The sequence below is a fragment of the Loxodonta africana genome, chromosome 19 (assembly GCF_030014295.1).
Source record: "Loxodonta africana isolate mLoxAfr1 chromosome 19, mLoxAfr1.hap2, whole genome shotgun sequence".
Classification (NCBI taxonomy): Eukaryota; Metazoa; Chordata; class Mammalia; order Proboscidea; family Elephantidae; genus Loxodonta; species Loxodonta africana.
This window is the reverse complement of record NC_087360.1, coordinates 56,234,428-56,256,337: the sequence shown is the minus strand read 5'-3', so window position 1 is coordinate 56,256,337 and position 21,910 is coordinate 56,234,428. Positions and strand designations below refer to the sequence as shown.

General features: G+C 39.7%; 1 protein-coding gene and 1 non-coding gene across 13 annotated transcripts in view; one reads left to right on the top strand and one right to left on the bottom strand.

Moving 5' to 3' along the window:
• Window positions 1–21,910, top strand: part of PSD3 (pleckstrin and Sec7 domain containing 3) — a 696,342-nt gene that overhangs the window by 563,721 nt on the left and 110,711 nt on the right. For all 12 annotated transcript variants that reach the window (XM_064272734.1, XM_064272735.1, XM_023551047.2 and 9 more), the window contains one exon: window positions 7,727–7,770. In XM_064272734.1, the coding sequence (XP_064128804.1) occupies window positions 7,727–7,770 (44 nt within the window). The remainder of the gene's footprint in view (window positions 1–7,726; window positions 7,771–21,910) is intronic.
• Window positions 13,085–13,188, bottom strand: LOC111751315 (U6 spliceosomal RNA). The gene has a single exon (XR_002786393.2). It is a non-coding gene; the product is annotated as a U6 spliceosomal RNA (small nuclear RNA).

Genomic DNA, 21,910 nt, shown 5'->3' with positions numbered 1-21,910 from the left:
ATTCTCCGACAGCCTGGAGTCTCTCTTCGGCTGACGTATTTCTGGTATCTACCTGCTCCTCTAGACATTTGAGTTTATGACCCGTGTCCTATTTTTTGTTGTTGGACCAGCATTTGGACTTGATATTCAAGGTGATTCATTCGATGTTTATAGTTTTGACAAGGAGAAAATTATTTTCTATTTATCTTCGTATTTAAAAAATTGTTTACATTTGGAATAGTGTAATTCGTTCCTGTACATTTAAGAAACTTTCCTTAAGGCCTAGCAGCCAATCAAATAGAAGACAATTTTAAGGTGAAGAAAGGCACTAGGAACATGTTCTGTACAAATGTTCATGACCTTATGGACCAAGTCACCCCAAAACCAAAAACACACTGAAAAGTATGCTTTAAGGTTTCAGGAGAGGAATATAAAGGCTTGGAGTACTGAGTTAGTGGAAATGGTAATTAGCAGTTAGTTTTTATTCACTTTCAAGTTTGGTTCAGTGTGCCCCCAGAGCTGCTTACCAAATCCTTTGGGAGCTGTGCTTATTCAGTATTGTCTTAACTGTTACCCATTATTTTCTAGTGTTAGGGCCTTTTTTTTTTTTTTTTGCAATACTAATAAAGAAATGGTGATTCAGGCTATTTCAGCTCACAAAAGTACATGTGACCAAAAGAAATCAGGCAAGCCCAAAACCTTTTCCCCCCAGGAGAATCAATCTCTCTCTCTCCCTCATCTGCTCCCCTTCCCCTGCTTTTCCCTCTCTCTCTCTCTCACATGCTTGTTTATACTCAGTTTAAAAATATGAATTCATTCATTCACTTATAAGAGCCATGCTTGGGATTTGGAAGCAGGGAACAATACTGTGAATGAATCGCCTTCGCAGAAAATTTAGTGCGGAGGATAAAGAACAGGGACAAGGAAAAGAAATAGTTTGGAAGTTTGGCCCAGTGGTTTCTAAGGTCTTTTCAAGTAGACTCATAGAATGGTAGATGGGGCGGGGGGGGGGGGGTGCAGAAAATAACCTTATGGAACCTTTTCATATTACCTATGAAGAAAATGAAGCCAACTAAGTGAAATGATTTGTCTTCAATTGACAATTTAGTGACAGAGCCAGGTACACCCCCCCTTGCCTCCCACAAATTCTTCAGTCTTAAGATTGGATCTGTTCTCTTCTCTGTTTAATTTGTCTCTAGAGAAAATATCTAACATATTAGATACCAGGCAGAAAAGTATATTGCACATTGTAACTAAAACCAAAATGAAACCAAATCTCTTGCAGTGGAGTTGATTCCAACTCATAACAACTCTATAGAACAGAGTAGAACTGCCCCATAGAGTTTCCAAGGAGTGGCTGATAGATTTGAACTGCCAGCCTTTTGGTTAGCAGCCGTAGCCCTTAACCACACACCACCAGGGTTTCCACTTTGTAACTACCCAAAAAAAGAGTAAAAAATATGATTCTGCTGACTAATTCTGTACTAGGTAAAGTTCAGTCAGGGTGAACAGCACATTTTGTCTCCATTAAGTAAGAGGCCTCTGAAGGAGATTCACCTGCACCTAGCATAATGCCGCCCTAGTCTACAGAATGTGCTCCACATGTATATTACATGGATGAATAATACATACTATACTTCAGATTCCCTTTCAATAAGGAAAAAAAACATTGCCACTGAGTTGATACCAACTCACAATGACTCTATAGGATAGAACAGTGTGGAACTGCCCCATAGGGTTTCCAAGGAGTGGCTGGTGGATTTGAACTGCTGATCTTTGGTTAGGAGCCATAGCTCTTAACCACTGTAGCACCAGGTCTCCTTCAGTGAGGTAAGAGCTTTTAAATGAATTTTCTAGTGTCCATAGTGGATTTGTTTATGTTCATCCACCAGGGCTTCGTATTCATTCAGGTTAGAAGCTCTGCTGAGCATTTGCATTTCCAACAAGTTTCCTGTTGAGAAATTTGCATTTCCACCCCAAATACACTGAATCAGAATCTATAGTTTAACAAGATCCTCAGGTGATTCTTATGTATGACTTCCTGGGACTTGTTAGAAATGCAGATTCTCAGCAGAGGTTCCAACCAGAGCAAACCGATTTGAAGTTCAGACTTTCACTCAGTTGAGTCAAACATTTACTTAATGGTTAGATGTTTTTGCAATCACTTGCTGAGTTTGTAAGTGTACCACAACACAATCCATTGCCAACAAGTTGATTCTGACTCATAGCAACCCTATAGGACAGTGTAGAACTGCCCCATAGAGTTTCCAAGGAGCTCCTGGTGGATTCGAACTGCTGACCTTTTGGTTAGCAGCTGTTGCACTTAACCACTACATCGCCAGGGTTTCCGCACCACAACACAAGGTTAATTGTCCAGAACATAGATCTTGACTCCGTTTACATGATGGCTGGATCCAAAAAACTAATATATCCAACTATAAAAAAAAAAAAAAAGTTGCTGTAAACTCAATTTGACTCATAGTCAACCCTATAGGATTGAGTAGAATGGCCCCATAGGGTTTCCAAGGAGCAGCTGGTGGATTCGAACTGCTGACCTTTGGGTTAGCAGCCGAATTCTTTAACTACTGTCCCACCAGGGTTACATTATCTAGATGTAGAAAAGAAACAAACCAAATTCAAAATAGGTTACTTTATACTGAGTTTGATTGGCACCCTGAATTAGAGATAAGCATGTCTATGAGGTTGTTTATGCATACATATTCTTAAACTTGGTGGTCTTCAAACTGGGTACGTGAAAAGCTTCCAGGGGGTATGGGAGCACAGGCAGCTTAAAAGGAATCAATTTCCAGAAACTCCACTTTAGCGGGTACTTCTTCCTAAAGTGTGAATACCGTTGTGGTCAAAGCATTGCGTTGTTGCTTTTTGTCACTTTACAAAAGAAAGGCATACCCCTTATTCATAACCCAACTTGGTACGTTGCACAGTTGTAAAAACCTTCATGGGTTGGAGGAGGAGATAATCAGAGTCAATTTAAAATATTTGGGTTTGGGGGAAGCCTTATTTAATGAGGGATAATGTAGTTTTTCTATGCCCATGGAAGTGGCAGTCGAGAAATCAAACGACGCATGTCATTGGGCAAATCTACTGGAAAAGATCTCTTTAAAGTGTTAAAAAGCAAAAATGTGACTTTAAGGACTAAGACATGCATAACCCAAGCCATGGTATTTTCCTTCGCCTCATACGTACGCAAAAGTTGGACAATGAATAAAAAGAAGACCAAAGAAGAATTGATGCTATGGAATTGTGGTGTTGATGAGGAATATTGAATATATCATGGACCGCCAGAAGAACAAACAGATTCTTCTTGGAAGAAGTACAGCCAGAGTGCTAATGAGAAGCGAGGATGGCGAGACTTCGTCTCGCATACTTTGGACATGTTATCAGGAGGGACCAGTCCCTGGAAAAGGACATCGTGCTTGGTAGAGTAGAGGGTCAGTGAAAAAGAGGAAGACCCTTAACAAGATGAATTGACTCAGTGGCTGCAGTGATAGGCTCACGCATAGCAATGATTGTGAGGATGGCACAGGATGGGGTAGTGTTTCATTCCATTGTACATAGTGTCACTGTGAGTAGGAACAGACTCCATGGCTCCCTACAGCAACAACAATGTAGTTTTTCAGTATCATAGGGCATAAAGAAGGAAATGAAAGTTGATGACTGCTAATGTTTGGTATTTTGAGTTTTCCTAACTGATTTGAAACTCATTTGATAACTAGTTTTATCATTACTTTTAACCAGTGTCATCTTCGAACAGTGTTTCTCTGATAACATGGCAGAGTGGTGCATATTTAATTCTATACTTAAAATTCTGCATGAACCAGCCTTGCATTTGAAAAAGACAGCCATGGTGGTGTTGGTGTCAGAACCCTTCCTGGGTATAACTTCACTGTGGTCGCTGTCGGTTTTACTAAGGGAAGGTGGAAACTGTGTATGTTATCCTCCAAATTCTTCATGATGATTCAAGGAGCACAGAGGGGAAAAAATTCTTTGGAGGTTAGAGATGATTGACCTAAATATACAAATTTCATAGACTGTGCACAATGTGCTCCTGGCAAGAGATATTCATGGTTATACAATAAATGGTAATGGGGAAAAACTTCAGAGAACTGTGTGTGGGCTGTCAATGAGAATGCTAAACCTTGAATAAAATTGCATTTCATCATCTAGATGAGAAGCAATTAAAAGTGAGGAACAAAGGCTTAAAAGTAAATTTAGACTAAGATACCTTGATTTCTGTAATTTCAGCAATTTGGTTTCTCATTCTTAAAAATGAACTTCAGATTTGAAGAATCATTCACTCCTGCTTAGTCTCAATGGAAGTATTTGATTGTTATGTAGATCCTGGGTCAATTTGCAGGAACTTTAATTAGAGAAAACTTGCAAAGTGGTGACTTTTAACCAAGGATTCCTATCAGAGTCATCTGCAGGGCATTTGGAAAATATTCACGTATCGCTTCCTCATCCAGGGATTCTGATTCAGTAATGTGGGATAAGGCCCAAGAATCATTTTTTTTTTTTTTTAATTCTTGACTGATTCTGGTGTATACCCCCATTCCTTCAGTTGAGACCACTAAGGGTAGGGACTGACAGTTGAAATATTTCTAACAATCAACCTGTGGAGCTGGGTGGAAGAACTGTTGGCTTTTTCCTCTTGTTGAGAGATACAGAATGTGCGTAAGTGTTACTTGCTGTGGACGTGTTTTTTGTAGCAGAGAAGGCCCACATTAGAGAGAAACAAGGATGGAGATGTCTGGGAATGGAAAGAAAAGAGTTGAGAAGAGACAGGGAGAGTTGTGAATCCCTATATCCAGTTGTCCCCGAGGCCAGCTCTATCCATATCTTTTTTTTTAATGATGTGGTTCCATGAACCAATAAATCTGCCCCTCTTTGTAGTTGAGTGTTTGAGGTATGAAACTAGGAAACCTTAACTGATATATGGAATATAAGTGTGGAGAAGTCAGAGAGTAGGCTTGGTCAGGAGTTACATAATTTCTCATCAGTTACACCAGAAAGGCAGTGGAACAAAGAAGTTGAAGACATTGACAAGACTGGTTGAAATGATGGACCATGGGGCCTAGGCCTGGAAAGAAAGGAAGTAATGACTGTTGGGCTAGAAATAATGAGGAATCAAGAGAATTCAGTTCTTAACTGGGCTAAGTAGATAAAAAGGATGTTGTGAATGTTGGGTGTATTTGCAAAGCATCTTCATCTTATTAAGAAAAATAATGGCTCATCATAAAGCACTAAAAAATATCTAGGTTTTTCATGTTAGAATAAAAGACCTATTATATATCATATATACAGAGAAAGGAGTTGACCTCTGTGGCAAGCCTAATGAATTTTACTTTAAGGATTTTGGTGGTACGATAGTACTGGCCTATTGAGTAGCAAGAATTTTCTAGTTTAGAACTCAGCATCTCTTTAAGCAAAATATTCTCAAGGGCAAAAAATAAAGTGTGACAAAATTTTGTTCTATGGCAGAATTGAATGTATTAGAAAAATTTGATACTCATATTTCATTTTCAACTGTCTACCTTTATGATTTTTTTTAATCTTTACCATATTGTTAAATTACTCTAGATAGTATTGAGTATTATAGTATATAAAGAACCTTTAATGATCTGCCTCTTTTCAATTGCAGTTTCTCAGCCCACTATTACTTGTGGGTTCAAAATGGCTCAGACAAGTAATAGAATCCATTTAAAAGTCTTTTATCCAGCAGGAGTCTCCTGAGGCTTGAGTTAAGATTTTCACTCTCTTTGCACTCTTATAAGTGTTGAGCTTCATCAGATGTTAGCTAAATCATAGGTTGTTAGAGTTCTTCAGTAAATTTGAGTTTTTTAAAAAAGGATACCCAATTTACAGCATAGACTTTGTGCCTGGATTTATCCTCTATTTTTATTTTAATTTAATGTTTCCTAATTTTCGTATTTGGGGACGCATGCTTTACCATCCTGACGGTGATAAAACGTGCCTTAATTTTTATTAGCTGCCATAATCATTCAATAGTTAAATTAACTGTTATAGTCACATGGAGAACTTCCATTGAGTTTGTGAAGATACTGGCTAAGGATATGAAATCTTAAGTAATATAAATCTGTGACTCAAATATGTCGTACTGAATTTGGAAGCGTTTGGTTGAAAAAGGAAATTCACAGTTGGTGTGCAGCCTTACTGTTTACACACATGAATACGTGTGGACAAGAAAGGAGTACGAGGTAGGAGAGGTAGTCTTTCTACCTTTGTTCTGTTGTGGTACTTGGGCAACATTCTGGACCCACCGTTTCTTTATTTGTAGTATCAAGGGTTGGACATATCATCTGACTGTCTTTTTTCTTCTCTCAAAGTAAGCCTTTGAGTTCTAATAGGTCCAAGCACTTTTTTGAAAAAAAGTGTTCCAAAATCGTCACTGTATTATTGTGCACATAGTTATCCCGTTCTTCAGTATAATTGGCTTTTGGGGTTTTATATCTTAGAGATGCATTTGTGTTTTCTTTATAACATTTGACTCAAAATTAGAGCTGCAGAGTAGCATTTTATTGGGTAATTGTTACAGAGGAGCAAGCTGATTACAAGGAGCTTGTAGGTAATGATGCCAGAGCTGGGAGGGACCAGGGAGCCAGCCTCATGCTGACGCCACTGTGTCAGTTTTGTTACCAAGGTTCTAAAGAAGCAGTCTGTCTCCCCTACCGCCATCACCACACAAACACCAGTGTAACACTTAATTATAAAGTAGAATTATAAGGGTATAATGATACAGGCTTAACTCGATTGGCATAGAATCTCTATTCTAAGATTGTTTTCTGTATCTGGCTTCAGTCTCTGTCTCCTGTATTAGTTCCCTGTGGCTGCCATAACAAATTACCACAAACTTGGTGGCTTAAAACAAAGGAAATTTATTTTCTCTCAGTTCTGGAGGCTTGCGGTTCAAAATCAAGATGTCCTTAGGGCTATGCTCTTTCTGAAGGCTTTAGGGGAGAATCCGTCCCATGCCTTTTCTCTTGGCTTCTAATGTTGGCAGCAGTCCTTGGTGTTCCTTAGCTTGGAGACGGCCCCTGTCGTCAGATGGTGGTCTCCCTGCGTGTCAGTATCTGTCTATTCTCTTCTTCTAAGGACACCAGTTATAATGAATTAGTGCCCACCCAAATGACCTCATCTTAACTTCTGCAAAGACCCTATTTCCAAATGAGGTCAATTCACAGGTGCGGAATGTTTGGACTTCAATGGTATCTTTTCGAGGAACACAATTAAGTCCATAATATCTCCCTTCCGTGTATCTTGCTCTTTAAGTTGCCATGAAGTTATATTTACCACGTTAACGAAAAAGTTTTTAATTCCCCGATGCCCAAACTAGTCTAACTATAGGATCAGATTTTGTTTAAGGAAATAGAGTGCATGGTCTAATTTTAATCATATCCTGAGATTTTAATGTAATACAGTGTCATGTGTCTTATTTATGACAGACATTTTTAACTTTGTGTTAAGTCTCTTAGTTTCATAAAACACTGCTTACCCTACAATCATTTTGCCTCACCTATATTTCCTCACTTCTGCAGAGCCAACAGGACGCCTGAAAAGGAGCCTCCTGCTCACTCTGGCTAGATGGGCAGATTGTGGAGGAGTTGCTTGCTGACTCACTCGAGCCATTTGGCTGTGGTCATTGGCTGAATTCAAAATGTGGAACAGAATGGAAAGAATAATTCCATCTTATTTTCTTTCTTTGCAGGCTCTGTACAACTCAATCAAGAACGAGAAGCTTGAATGGGCAGCGTAAGTGTGCTGAATGCCAGCTTTTTAAAAAATGAACTACTTGGTCTTTTCTCATAGTCTTTATGCCTTGGGAGTGATCTTAGAGATTCTTACCTACCTTGTATAAAACCTAAAATATGTCTTTATTCCTGAGTAGCCTGTGTCTTTTCTTTGGTACCCAGTATGCTCCTTCTCTGCTTTTAATCTGATCGTTATGTTATAAACAGTTATCTTTTTTAATGTATCCTTAAAAAAAAAAGCATCCTAAAAGAAAATTTGCTGATAAAATTACATAATATTCCCAAATCCAAAACTAATGATTTTGGCACTCTTTATTTTAATTATCTCCTTCCCATAGGGTCAGCAGTTTGAATCCGCCAGGTGCTCCTTGGAAACTCTATTGGGCAGTTCTACTCTGTCCTATAGAGTCGCTATGAGTCGGAATCAACTCGATGGCACTGGGTTTTTTGCTTTTCCTTCCCATCTGCATAGATTACTTTCTGATCCTATTTCCTGTAACACTAGCCATGCAAGGATATTGGTAGATATTATGCAAAAAGGGGGGTGGTTGTGGAAGATAAGCTTTGAGAAATTATTGATTAAATAAAGTTAAAAAAAAAAATTCTTTTTAACTGCAGAACTTCCAGGAACTTGTATAAACAATGCCAGCGTATATCATCAATCTCCAAAAGAGGAATAGAGTTTGTAAATTTTTTCTGAACCTATTTGATAGCAGAATGTAGTGTTTTAAGGTAAATACTTTGGGAAATACTGTTATAGATGTGAAAGAGTAAAACTTGGCCTCTGTTGAAATTTTTAAAAAGTAAAGAGCTTTATTGAGGACTGGAGACAGCTCGAACTGGGAAGCACAAAGTGATACCCACAGAGTGCTTAGCATCGCTCACTCTGACAAGCGCTTATAAACGCAAAAACCACAACCACAGCAATAAAACACTTTTGTTTGGTTGACATTAACTGGGTTGCATACAAGGCTTAAGGAGGGTACACAGGTGAGGCTGGTGGCTAGGCCAAAAACCTGTTGTCGTCAAGTCGATTCCGACTCATAGCAACCCTATCGGACAGAGTAGAACCACCCCATAGAGTTTCCAAGGAACACCTGGTACATTTGAACTGCCGACCTTTTAGTTAGCAGCTGTAGCACTTAACCACTGCACCACCAGGATTTCCTAGGCAGTTACTGGAAAAACCGTAAACAAAAAGAAAATAATTTTTTAAGTAGGTGCTCTACTTTGTATACAAAGCTATGGAAAAGTGCAAACCAAACCGAAACCTGTTGCTGTCAAGTTGATTCCGACTCATAGCAACCCTATAGGGCAGAGTAGAACTGCCCCATAGTGTATCCAAGGAGCACCTGGTGGATTCAAACTGCTGACCTTTTGGTTAGCAGCCGGTGCTCTTAACCACTACGCCACCAGAGTTTCCATGGAAAAGTGCGGGGTAATTAAAACATTTTTCTGATAATCGGCTTAACCGCTAAAGTCACATGTTTCCTGGGACACCTGAGCAACCAAGATGTGTTAGCAACCCTTGACCTAGTTAGCAACCTTTCTGACAATTGTAAAGTAGAAGTAACTTCTGAGAAATAAACCTGCAAAATGGAGTCAGGCCCAGTACCGAGCTAGAAGCCTTGCTCATGTCAAGTCCCTTTATCGCAGATAAAGAAGCCCCGGTGGCACAGTGGTTAAGAACTCAGCTGCTAACAAAAAGGTCGGCCCTTTGAATCCACCAGCCACTCCTTGGAAACCCTGTGGAGCAGTTCTGCTCTGCCCTAGAGGATCAGTATGAGTCAGAAACGGCGACGGGTTTGAATTTTGGTTTTGATAAACCAACGATACCATCCTTGTTAAATTTTAGCTAATAAGCTTAGAAGTTAAGGATTTAATTTTTTGTTCTTGTTAGGTAAGAATCTTTATTACATTTTAAATCAAGTTGTCAAGGAACTAGATTAAAATGCATGTTAGAACTGCATCTGAGTTTTATTTTTGATTTTCACTGATATTAAGAACTCATGATATTTCTCTACCATGTGATCTAACATAGCAACCTGTAATGAACTAAGGTTTACAGAGTCATAAGCTGAGACCTATCTTGTTCTTTCATATGCGAGTTGGGAAAAAGTAGCTCAACAATTAACTACTTTTCACATATAATATGCTGCAATGAATGAAAAATACCAATACTACTTGAATTGTTTTCATTTATTGTATGGGCATATGGTACTGTTTTAAATTAGGGATTCACAGTTTTGAATTAAGCCTTTGATATTTGTGTGCATATGTAGCACCGTGTTTCTATGCCTATAAGGCAGGCCTTCTACATTTGTTTGCCGGAAGCACCCTCCCCTCACAGGGTATTTTTGTAAGCTCTGCTGTGCTAGTTTTCTTATTACATGGTGTTGGTAAGGCATGGCTGGCAAACGAACATAGAAGATCATGTTATTTGCATAAAACATAGTACCTTAAGAAGCCCTGATGGTGTGGTGGTTAAGCACTCAGCTGCTAACCGAAAAGTTGGCAGTTTGAACCCATTAGCCACTCCACAGGAGGAAGATGTGGCAATCTGCTTCCATAAAAATTTACAGCCTTGGAAGCCCTATGGGGGCAGTTCTGCTATGTCCCATAGGGTCACTGTGAGTCAAAATCAACTCCATAGCAGAAGGTCTGGATTGGGGTTTTGTTTTTTTTGCAGGGGGAGGGGGCATGGGTACCTTGTATGTCTTTATGTAGACATGATGAGACATTTAAAGACAAAGCACCATTTCAAAGAAAACTCATGATATTATTGAGAATTCTTGGTTTAAATTCCAAAGTAATTTTTCTTTGGATTCATCTCTCATGAATAAATGTGAATGTCCTGGAAAAATTTTGTAAATGATACAGAGTCTTGCTGAAATATTAAAGGCATAGCCTGATCTTTGCAGACTATGCATTCTAGAGAAAATTAATAAAAATGAAATAATTATAAACATTCACACTAAGGGAGAGGAACTTTCGAGGAAAAGTTATTTTACAAAGGACATAAATACATTCCTGAGAACCTGTTTTGTAAATCTAAATTTTTGATGCGTTGGATTCGTACAGTAGGTTTCCTTTATAATCATTGTGTAGTGAGAATTTGTGCAAGAAAGCTTTATTTGGGTCCTGTCTAGAGGTGGGCTGTGGGAGTTTACACAAGAAGCAGATTCTTGCCAAGTTAAGGGAGCATGGTGCTTAGGAGCCCAACTCTAGAGTCATACAGATTTGGGTTTGAATTCCAACTCTGCCATTTCCTAGCAGGTTCACTAGGGCCAAATTAGTCTCAGGGCCACGTTTTCCTCTTCTGTAGGAGATCAATTATTAAGCCTCACATAACACTGTGAAGTGTTCTAAAACACTTAGCATAAAGCCGGTTATCCCTGATGGCAGCTTTTAAAGCTCTAATTAATACCCTACTTGTCTTTTTCCTTTTTATTTCCCTCTCATTTATATGCTTACATATCTACATTTACTCCTCATCACCTACCAAGGATAAGGTGCTATGATAGCTTATCATACAATTAACTTACTTTTTTCACCTATAAAATATCGAAGAGTGGATGACATGATCACCTGATATCCTTTCTAGTCTAAATGTACTCAGTGTCTGAATTTTACTGTATATCAGTGTTTGCTCAAGCTGACTTCCTGTGGAAAAACCACCACTGTATCCAAAGTCTGTTAAACAAAAAGGGTTTATGGGTTGGATGAGTTTTTGAATAAATTCTGGTGAAACAAAGTTTAAATAGATTCCTCTATTCTACTGCAGGATTGTAATCTTTTAAAAATCGAATGTACGTTTTGAATTTCTGTGGAAGATAAAGGGCCAGTATCCCAAACTTTCTTAATCAATGCATCCTTTTTTGATCATAAAGCAACTTTCAACATTAACTGAAACTAGTGTTCTCTGGAACACACTTGAGGAGACACTGCCATGTATCATCTTTATGTGATCTGGCAGGTCAGGGACTAAGCTTTGTTCTTGGTAAATATGCACATCTGTGTGTATTATTCCATGTGATGGTGTGCGCCCCTTACCAGCCTTTTGCTGATTCCTGTGATCTCATTAATGTTGGTACCTCCCCAAAATCAACACTTCGAATTGCCTTTTTCCACTGTAGTCTCTCTCTTAGCAGTCTTATTCATTCTTAAAGCTTTCAACTGCTACCTCTGTAAAAGATGCTTCCAGATAGAAACGTACAGCTCTGACGTTTTTCAGTTAGGCTCTGCATTTTCTGCCAGTAGTCTGTTTTGTTCTTTGTTATTTGTCTTCACATAGCCTCCATTTCCACCAGGCTGCCACTGTGGACAGTTCTGTGCGCATGCCCCATGGCTTCCTGCCTTTTTGTCAGTGTCTATGAAGTGACCTCTGCTTGGAATATATGTCCCCACCATTCCTTTGTGTCCAAAGCTTAACTCTCCTTTAAAGCCCAACTCAGATTACACCTATCCCATCGTCCTTCCTGATCTTAACCAACCAGAAATAATCTCAGCTCTTAAACCTCTGTTTTACTGTATCTGATGATACCATCAGTTTCCCCTCCTTGCCGTAGTTACACGCAAGAATGCACCGTTAGGTCAGAAGCTCTTTGAGGAAATAATACACATCTGGATATGCCCCTTTATCTCTGCCTTTGCCGAGCATAGTGTTATGAAGACTCCGTAAGAGGCTGTACAAAGAATAATCACGATAGTACAAGGAATCACGTTTCTCCAAAGATCTAGTCTACAATTGTGTAGTTTAGAAAACAGTTATAGGAAAGATGTTGATGTTGCAGAATTTGTGGGATAATGCATATGTGCATAAGAGGTATCTCATTGAACCTTAGAAGTCAGGTTATAGAATCATGAAATGTTATGACTGGAAGGGACCTTCGAAACCAAACCAAACCCGTTGCCGTCAAGTCGATTCCGACTCATAGCAACCCTATAGGACAGGGTAGAACTACCCTATAGAGTTTCCAAGGAGCATATGGTTGATTCGAACTGCTGACATTTTGGTTAGCAGCCACAGCACTTAACCACTGTGCCGCCAGGGTTTCCGGAAGGGACTTACAAGTTTTAATTCACTGGCTTTCTAATTGCGCTCCATGGAGTCCTAGGGTTCCAGGGAGATATCTCAGGAGCCTCCCTAAGTGGTGTGAGTGAGGAGAGGCAAAAGGGAGGATGGTGGGGGCCAAGTTCTATCTCCCAAAGCCTCATGCCTATTTCAGACTAATGAAAGCAGCTCCACTATTACCTTTTTTTTTTTTTTTTTTAAGTTGTGCTTTAGGTAAAGTTCACAGCTCAAGTTAGTTCCAAAAAATATGGAACACTTCACCAATTTTTGTGTCATCCTTGCTCAGGGGCCATGCTGATCTTCTCTGTATCAGTCCAGTTTTTAATATATGTGCTGCCCAAGCAAGTGCTCCTCTGTTAACCTTTTTTAGATAAGTATTTGGAGTTCCACTTAATATTATTTTCAGGTATCTGTTCTTAAAAAAAGAATTTCTTTTTTTTGGAAAATTAGTGATCCAGCCCAATCCTGTCGTGTGAAGAAAATGCAATAGTCATTTATTACAAGTGTAAAGTCACACAACTAGTGTAGCATCCACCAGGATTTGTTTCCTGGTGTCTAGGCTCCTGTGACAGCACCTTGCTGCCTCTCTTCCCTGTAGTGACATAGTACGATAGTCATCGTGAAGTCTTTGGAGGGCACAGATCATGTCTGAATGTCTCTCTACAACCTCTGATAACAAAGGTTTATACTGAATTTATAGTCTCGTTAAATGTTCATAGAATTAGTGTTTTTGCCCCAAGCAAGTTCAGTAGCTAGATCATTCATTCATCTATCACACAGACAGTCTCTAAGCAGCCTCTTCTGTGCCTGGCCCAGTGCTGTGCACTAGATATGAACATGAATAAGACACATGTGCCTAATGAGAACACAAGTAAGCAGGGGAGCGGGGAGGCTGCACAAAGATAAAAATAATAAAAGTATACATAGTTAAGAGTACAATGGGCCAAAGCCATCTTGTGGAAGGCCTGGCTCCGTCACACAGGACAGCTACCATTTTCTTCCCCATTTCATTTCCTCAATTGTTCATTATTTTATAAAGCATCTATTTATTGAACTCCTTTGTGCTAGGCATTAAGTATGCTGAGAATATGGGGAGTTCAAAAACAAATGAGGCATCATGGCATTTTCCCCAGTCTTAAGAAACTTTGCTGTCTAATAGAAATGATAAAAAGCTGAGGAGTAGTTACTCTGTCTGAGATGGGATGAGGTAAGGGGAGTTGAAGCCGATAAGGGAGCTTATAACTTATATTGTTGTTTGTTGCCATCCAGCCCATTCTAACTCATGGCGACCCGTGTGTGCAGAGTAAAACTGTGCTCCTCAGGGTTTCCTAGGCTGTGACTTTTTGGAAACAGATTGCCAGGCCTGTCTTCAGAGGCACCTCTGAGTGAGTTCCAGTCACCAACTTTTCAGCTAGTAGTTGAGCCCTTAACCGTATGTGCCACACAGGGACTCTTTTTAACTTATTTAGAGTCGTTTAAACTTTAGCTACACAGGGACCTTCAAAGAATACAGTAATTAACAGCAATGGGAAAATAAAGTACAATAATTATTTGTTAAAAATATACATTAGAAAAATTCATCATCTTTTTACCTTTTCACTTATGTGTTTATTGCTGTCCTTGTACAACAGTAGTTATTAAGAATTGCAAGAATTCGCCCTTAAAGATTAGTCCAAAGGACTAATGGACCACATCTACCACAGCCTCCACCAGACTGAGTCCAGTACAACCAGATGGTGCCTGGCTAACCCCCCTGCTCTGACAGGGATCACAACAGAGTGTCCGTGATACACCTGGAGAAGAACGTAGAACAAAATTCTAACTCAGCAAGACCAGACTTGCTGAGAGTATGGACCCCGGACACCCTTTTGGCCCAGTAATGAGGTCACTCCTGGGGCTTACCCTTCAGCCGAAGATTGAAGAGTACCATGCAACAAAACGAGATTAAAGGGGCGTACCAGCCCTGGGGCAGGGACTGGAAGGCAGGAGGGAACAGGACAGCTGGTAATAGGGAACCCAGTGTTGAGAAGGGAGAGTGTTGACATGTCATGGGGTTGTTAACCAGCGTCATAAAACAATGTGTGTACTGTTTGATGAGAAACTAGTTTGTTCCGTAAACCTTCATCTAAAGTTCAATTAAAAAAAGATATATAAACTCAAGATAAAAAGAATTCTCCCTTACTGTGGTTTCAAAAAAAAAAAATTTTCTTTTTCAATTTCGTGCCCAGGCTCACTTTAATTAAGACACTGTAAAAATAGTTTTAAATAGTGTACTACTGAGTTCTCTATTCTGCTCCCCCTTCTTTTCCATGTCTGGGTTGCAGCAGCATTAGACTACCTTCTCATTTTGTCCTGGGTTTTTTTTTTTTTTAAATATGAATAAGCATTTGTACAACCCTGCATCATGGAATAATCTTTGCTATTTCGTATTGCCATGTAGCTCGTTTTACAACAAGTGCAGTTTAAAACCTGTCTTATCTTTGCTTCTAAATTAAATTGTTTTCTGTCTGCCCTCCAATATCACATTGTCTGGTCTGCGGGGGTGGGAGGGGGTACATTGGACTCTTCCTGCCTCGCAGATCATGTGTTCTGATCATATATAAAAAGCGTGACTTTAAGCACTGGCATTTCTTGTTTGATGAACTATAGTCAAGGTTGGTCTTTACAGGAAACCGGTGCTGCCAGTTGACTGGGTGATTTGCTGAATTAGGCAAGGAGACAAGGCTCTCCAGAGGTTTCCTCCCTTTTCTTTACCATTCTTACGTAATGCTGTCTGTGAACGTGAGTGTGCCTGTATTTGCATCTCTGTGTCTTGTGGGGGAATGAGAGAGAGAGGCAATGGGATAACTATTACTAGGTCTTTTATGAGGACGCTTTCTTTATCCAGTCCAAGGACCTAAACCTGAAATTAGCAACTCCTTCCACAGTCTTTTTGCTGTGTGGTCTCTGAAAAGTCCTTTTTTTCCCCCTGATAACAGCTGTTCTAGAACTGTTTTATTTTCATCACTTGGTTCTCTTTTCATATTTTACTTGTCAGTGTTGATTCTAATTATATTTTAGTTAATAACACATTATTTAAAATGTGGTCTCAATCGTTCCTCTGTAGGAAATGACCATCTCAAAAGGACAAATAGTTTACTTTTTACCCAAGAGAGATTATCTTTTAATTTACACAGATTTGAGTGAGCCTCACCTTCACTTTCTAAATGTAATTGACTTGCACTTAAGTTTTATCATTTTCTCCGTTTGTCATGATACTCCCTGATCTTTTTATTTGCTAACATTAGAACCCCCCAGGGAGAAAAATTGAAATTCCCTGTGTTTACTTTTTAGATTTGAATTTGTATCTTAAAGAAAAGGGTGCCTCCTAGCCTTATTTTAATAAGTAATGAGTAATTTTACCTCCAGGAAATGGTATTTTTCCTGGAGGTTAAATTATTTTTTATTTATTTCGTGCTAATTCATTTTAGTGGTAAGTTTTTCTGCTAAATGCCTCATTACGTTTATTATCTTAATGCCCAGGGAATCTAGATAGGGGAGATTGTTAATCAGAGTAGTGTTTTTAGCAGTAGATACAGGTAAAGGAAGGACAGCTGTCTTGCTCACACAGGTTATTTTGGGTCAAGACCGTGTATTTATGTAGACACTTGAATCTAAGACGTCCAAAAGCAATTATCATTTGAAACTTCAGAACAGCCACCTGTAGATTGGTAATAATTACTGATGAGAAAACTAACATAAATAGAAGTTGCTATAAATTAGATGATGTTTGTGGATATTAGAGATACAATATTTATATAAATCAAAAAGTAATTTGAAGGTGTAGGGAGAGGTAGGGGGGTTGGCAATTAGGAGTTGTTGGTAGCGAGAACTACCGTGGGAAAATTAATAAAACTGTGATGAGTTATTTGACTATAAAGAAGGAGTAAAATCCAGTTCCCCATTTAGGTTGTTGATACCATTAAACATACTTTCTAGGTATGTATTGTGCCTCTTTGAAGTGCTAGAATAGGATTTAACTTTCCCACCGTCTGTTGGAAAATTACGCTCATGTCCCTAACGTGGAGAATGCTACATCATGCTAGACTCTTGGTAAAATCATTCTAATGTTAACATTGCCATCACAAATTTAGTAATCTATATGAAGAACTAACAAGGTTTAAATCTATATATTCAGGGGTTGCATAAAGAATATTATTGTTTGATTGTTCTATCCAAAAACTCAGTAAAGGTACATTGACTATAACAAAAGGAAAAAAAAATGCCATAGTTATTAAAATTTTCTATTAACTTGAAGGAGATTTTAAACTGAAGAATCGATAACCTGTAGACGGCATTTAAAAATCAGCTAAAACTACTAACATTGAACATGGATTGGTCTCCCAGGTTTTGGTGGTATAAAGGAAGAAAGATTTTCAGGGTTTGAGGTTAAGGAAGTCTCTCACATACTGTGTAAAATCTAATTTTATTAAGAACCTGAACCGTAGCTCACATTTAATATTTAATCCGTAAGCACCTGTTCTCAGTCACATCCAGCATGCTGAACTCAGGAGTTTAGAAATCTCCAAAGATTAGCCATCCAGCTCTTAGCCTTAAAAGAGCAGGGGTTTTTTTGTTTGTTTGTTTTTGTAACCTGACAAGTTGTCTGCTTTATGGGGACAATGGCATCTCTCCTGATGCTGAGATTGAAGTGGATACTCAGAAGTTTCAGGGAAACCCTGTGGCGTAGTGGCTGAGTGCTTCGGCTGCTAACCAAAGGGTCGGCAGTTGAAATCCGCCAGGCGCTCCTTGGAAACTCTGTGGGGCAGTTCCACTCTGTCCTATAGGGTCGCTGTGAGTCGGAATGGACTCGATGTCACCGGGTTTATCTGTAATGATGATGCTGACAGTGACGTCATTTACAAATATTGTTATCTTTGCTTCACGCTATCATTAGCTTCAGAATATGTGGAGCAGGCAGGTTGGTGAGCAGATGGAATGTGATTGTTAGTAGCCTACTTGTTCTAAAGTAATTTTAGAATCACTGAGGTAAAGAGAATTATGGGGGTTGGGATATAAGGAAAATGTCTTTCCTAATATGCTGATCACTTAGAATTTTATATCAATTGCTAAACCTTTGATTGTTTTAAAGGATAATGCAAGAAGGAAATACAAGGTACAAAAAAATTTTTTTTTTTTTTAATATGCTGATCACTTAGAATTTTATATCAATTGCTAAACCTTTGATTGTTTTAAAGGATAATGCAAGAAGGAAATACAAGGTACACAGTGGACATGCATTGTTCAATCTAGTGCCTTGCATATTTTAGGCAATATTTATTTGGGTTTCATCGAGCATTTGTGTACATGTACCTTGTGATACATACCCATACATCCATTTTGAGGTGAGAAAAAAATCAACCAACCACATCAATAGTGGAGTCCCTGGGTGGCACAAATGGTTAACATGCTCAGCTGCTGATTGCAACATTAGGGGTTCAAGTCCACCCAGAGGCTTCTTAGAAGACAGGCCTGATGATCTGCTTCCAAAAAACCAGCCACTGAAAACTCTATGGAAACACAGTGTTACTGTGGCACACAGGGGATCACCATGAGTCAGAATCGACTCAAGGGCACCTGGGAAATCGATAGTGACCCATTAAAATGTCCTCAGTAGATCTTTGAGTAACATCTTTACATCTGGCTTGACCCAGCCTAGTTCCAGCAACTTTTTTTTAACCATCTTAACATCCACAGTTAGTTTTTCTTAGTTTGGAAAGCATCCTACAGCCCCTGTCATCCAGCTGAATCCTTTGTTTCATAAAGCCAGTGTACCAGCCTGCCTCCCCCTCATGTCTGGCAACAGTCTTCCTGGTCTCAAAGGGCTCGCAGCCAATCTTAATTTTCCTTTTTTTTTTTTTACAGTTAAGACTCTGCATCGCAACAACTTATTTCAAGAGAATAAAACGTATTTCCTATTTCAGCAGAATTTTAAATTTAACTACATGCTCTTTTAATTTTTATTTTTGGTAAATGACAAACACAGATCCATTTTAAACTCATCCTGCCTTGTGACATAATATGACATGGTATCGTAGAAAACCCCATGACACGTCAGCACATTTTTTTTGAAATTGTATCCTTCACTGTTTTATAACAAATGATCCAGTCACCATATTGGGGTGGTTTTCAAGTTAATTTTCAGTTCCAACATTCAGACATCAGAGTTTGTTCATTTTTTTTTAGCAACTTCATTGATGTAGAATTTACATACCCTCAACTGCCCCCATTTAAGTATAAAATGTAATAATTTCTAGCAAATTGAGAGTTTTGTAGCAATCACCGTAAATCTTTACCCCATTTCTGTCACCCCAAAAAGATTTCTTGTGGTCGTAATTTAGCATTTTTGGTATAGATTCTTTCTTCTCTCTGACTTCACACTGCCTGGTGCACAACTTCATCTGGGCATGTATTACAGTAATTTATTTTATGAAAAATGTATTGCCCATTATTATGTGTGTCTGTTTCCCCTGCCGGACTGTGAGTCCCCCACGGGGTCTTACTCATTTTTTTATCCCAGGTGCCTAGCAACTGCCTGGCAACTAATGGCTCCTAACAACTAATAATGAACTGGTACTGACCCACTGAGGGGCATTATTTTCCAGGCATTTTCCTCCTGGAGGAGGGCAGGGGCTTAGCTGGTTGCTGCCTGCTGTGCTCCCCAGGCCTCCTAGCGGGTGATGCAGTGCCTCTCAAATCATGAATCAGGGAGCCCCCCCCCCGCCTCCCGCCAAGGAGGATGGTAAGTAGCCACTTATCTTGGGTTCTACCTCAGTGGGTTCTTTCACCTCCCTGAACCTTGGTTTTTCACTAGGATGATAATATCTGGCTTTTAAAGTGGTTCTGAGGTGAAGAAATGAAGTTAAACGACATTCTCAAGTAACGATTGGAAGTTCATGGTAGGGTTTGGTACTGATTCATACCCCACTACCTTCTTTGATACTCTGGCTAGAGGAGTATATACACAAAGTACTGAGAAGTCAGGCATCAGCTCTGTAACCCAAAGTGCAAGGTGCCCAAGGTAAGCTAGATTGGAGAATGTGTTGGGGACCTGAGAGCCTGCTAGGCCTGTTACAAGCCCAGGCCACCTAACTGGGACTAAAGAAGCAGACGTGAGCCCTGCCCCTTGAGTTTGCCACATGATGAAGCAGAGGGGAGACGGTCCTTTCTGGATGCTGGCAAAGAAGTGGGAGCAAGGGTAGGTTCACCTTGCTTTTGAGCCACTCAAAGGCTGGTCAGAGGGATTGATGACTACTCCCTATGCTTTTCCCTATGTAGGGAGGAGCTACTCCAGCCCTTCATCCAATCTTAAAAATATAGTTAGTTTTGTTGTTGAGGAGAACTGGCATGTGGTAAGCCTTAGGATTGGTACCCGGTATCAGAGGGAAGAGCTGTGTGTGTGTGTGTGTGTGTGTGTGTGTGTGTGCGTGTGTGTGTGTGTGTGCTGTTCCATTTAGGGTCAAATGCTATGGATGTGTGTGAAACCTGGGAAACCTAGTATTTATGCCCTCATCTATATCTACAGAGCAATCGTGGAATACTAGAGCTACGATGGATCCAAAAGACCAGTTACCAAGTTTTTTTTTTTTTAGTGTTACAGAGCATGTTCTTCAAATGAAAGCCTTCTAAAGCTCTGTATGTAAAACAGATGAATGAGAGCAGTTTTGGTGAACTGAGTTGGGCTCCAGAGACCTTTCTGCTAATTTTCGGCTCCCATTCCCCTGAAAGGTTTTGTGTGGTTTGTATCTGCTGACCTAGAGCAAGCCTCGAATTTTGTAGGTGGGAATAGTGAGGCCCAGAGAGCTGTGGCATCTCGCCTAGGGCCACATTGGAGTTTGTGGAAAGGCAGGTACTCAGACCCACGTGTCTCGATCCCAGGTTTCTCTGCTCTAGGCCACAGCCACCTGCACAAACAACCAAATCAGTGAGAAGCAGTGGTGAAGTAGCAGCCTCTGGGGAAGGCTGGGATGGAAGAAGGGCAATGCACGGATAAACGCAGTGCTGGAAACGCCCTCCTTCCCTCTTAAGCCTGGTGAACTTCAGGTTACGCTTTGTCGTCCAACACTGATGTCACGTGTCACATTCTCACTGATGATTTCATATTGAGTGCAGGTTGGGTGATACCCCTATTCTGTTCTGGGAAATATTTTGTTTACTTTTTAACCATATCCCCCCCCCAAAAAAAAAGCCCCACAAATTATAGTATTTGTAATTTCAGTATTTCAATTCCAAATAACTGAGGCCATTCAAGAGGAATCTTTTGAGTTTAGTGTGAGCGTAACAATCTGTGAAGAGCCCAACACCCACTATGATGAGACTTAGCAAAACGCAGTCTGTGGGAACTGTGCTCAGTTGCTGGGCCACTTTAGAAGTGTTCCGATTAGTAACTTTGACGGAGACGCTGCTTTTCATTCTTTGCGGGATTCCAATGAAAAGTAAGATGCCAGTAGATTTGTTTGGTCTCTTTCTTGATTTTTCTGTTTAAATATAAAAGCACCTGTCATAAGTAGTGCAGAACTTAGGAAATTTGCAGTGTACGGTTGCCCTTTAAAAGGAACAGAAAAGTAAAAGGGCTATCAGCTGCCGACACTTGAGATTGTATCATACTTGAAGAGAAGCATCACTGAGTAGTCATGGGCCAGAGTGTCCGCTGAATCATACACTTCACTGCTGATAGAAGAGGTGGGTGTGAAGAATGTTCTGGGGAAATTCTGTAGATTGTAAGGTGTTAAGATGACTGAAATCTCAGTAGAAAATTCTCTCCTAGGAATTCTTTAATAATGTGTAGAGAGTACTCATGTATGAACCATTCTTTCCCAGCCAAGGCAGAGAGCCCTATCATGTCTCCACCATTTTAGTTTAACCAAATCATTTGTCTCATCGTCCTGAAAATGCCTGAGTGGTTTCAGAGAACTCACAAAAGCCTTAAGTTAGCTGTCAGTCTGTAGAAATGAGTTCACTGTACTTACAGAGTTCTTTTAACAATCTGGAGCCCTGGCAGCACCGTGGTTAAGAACTCAGCTGCTAA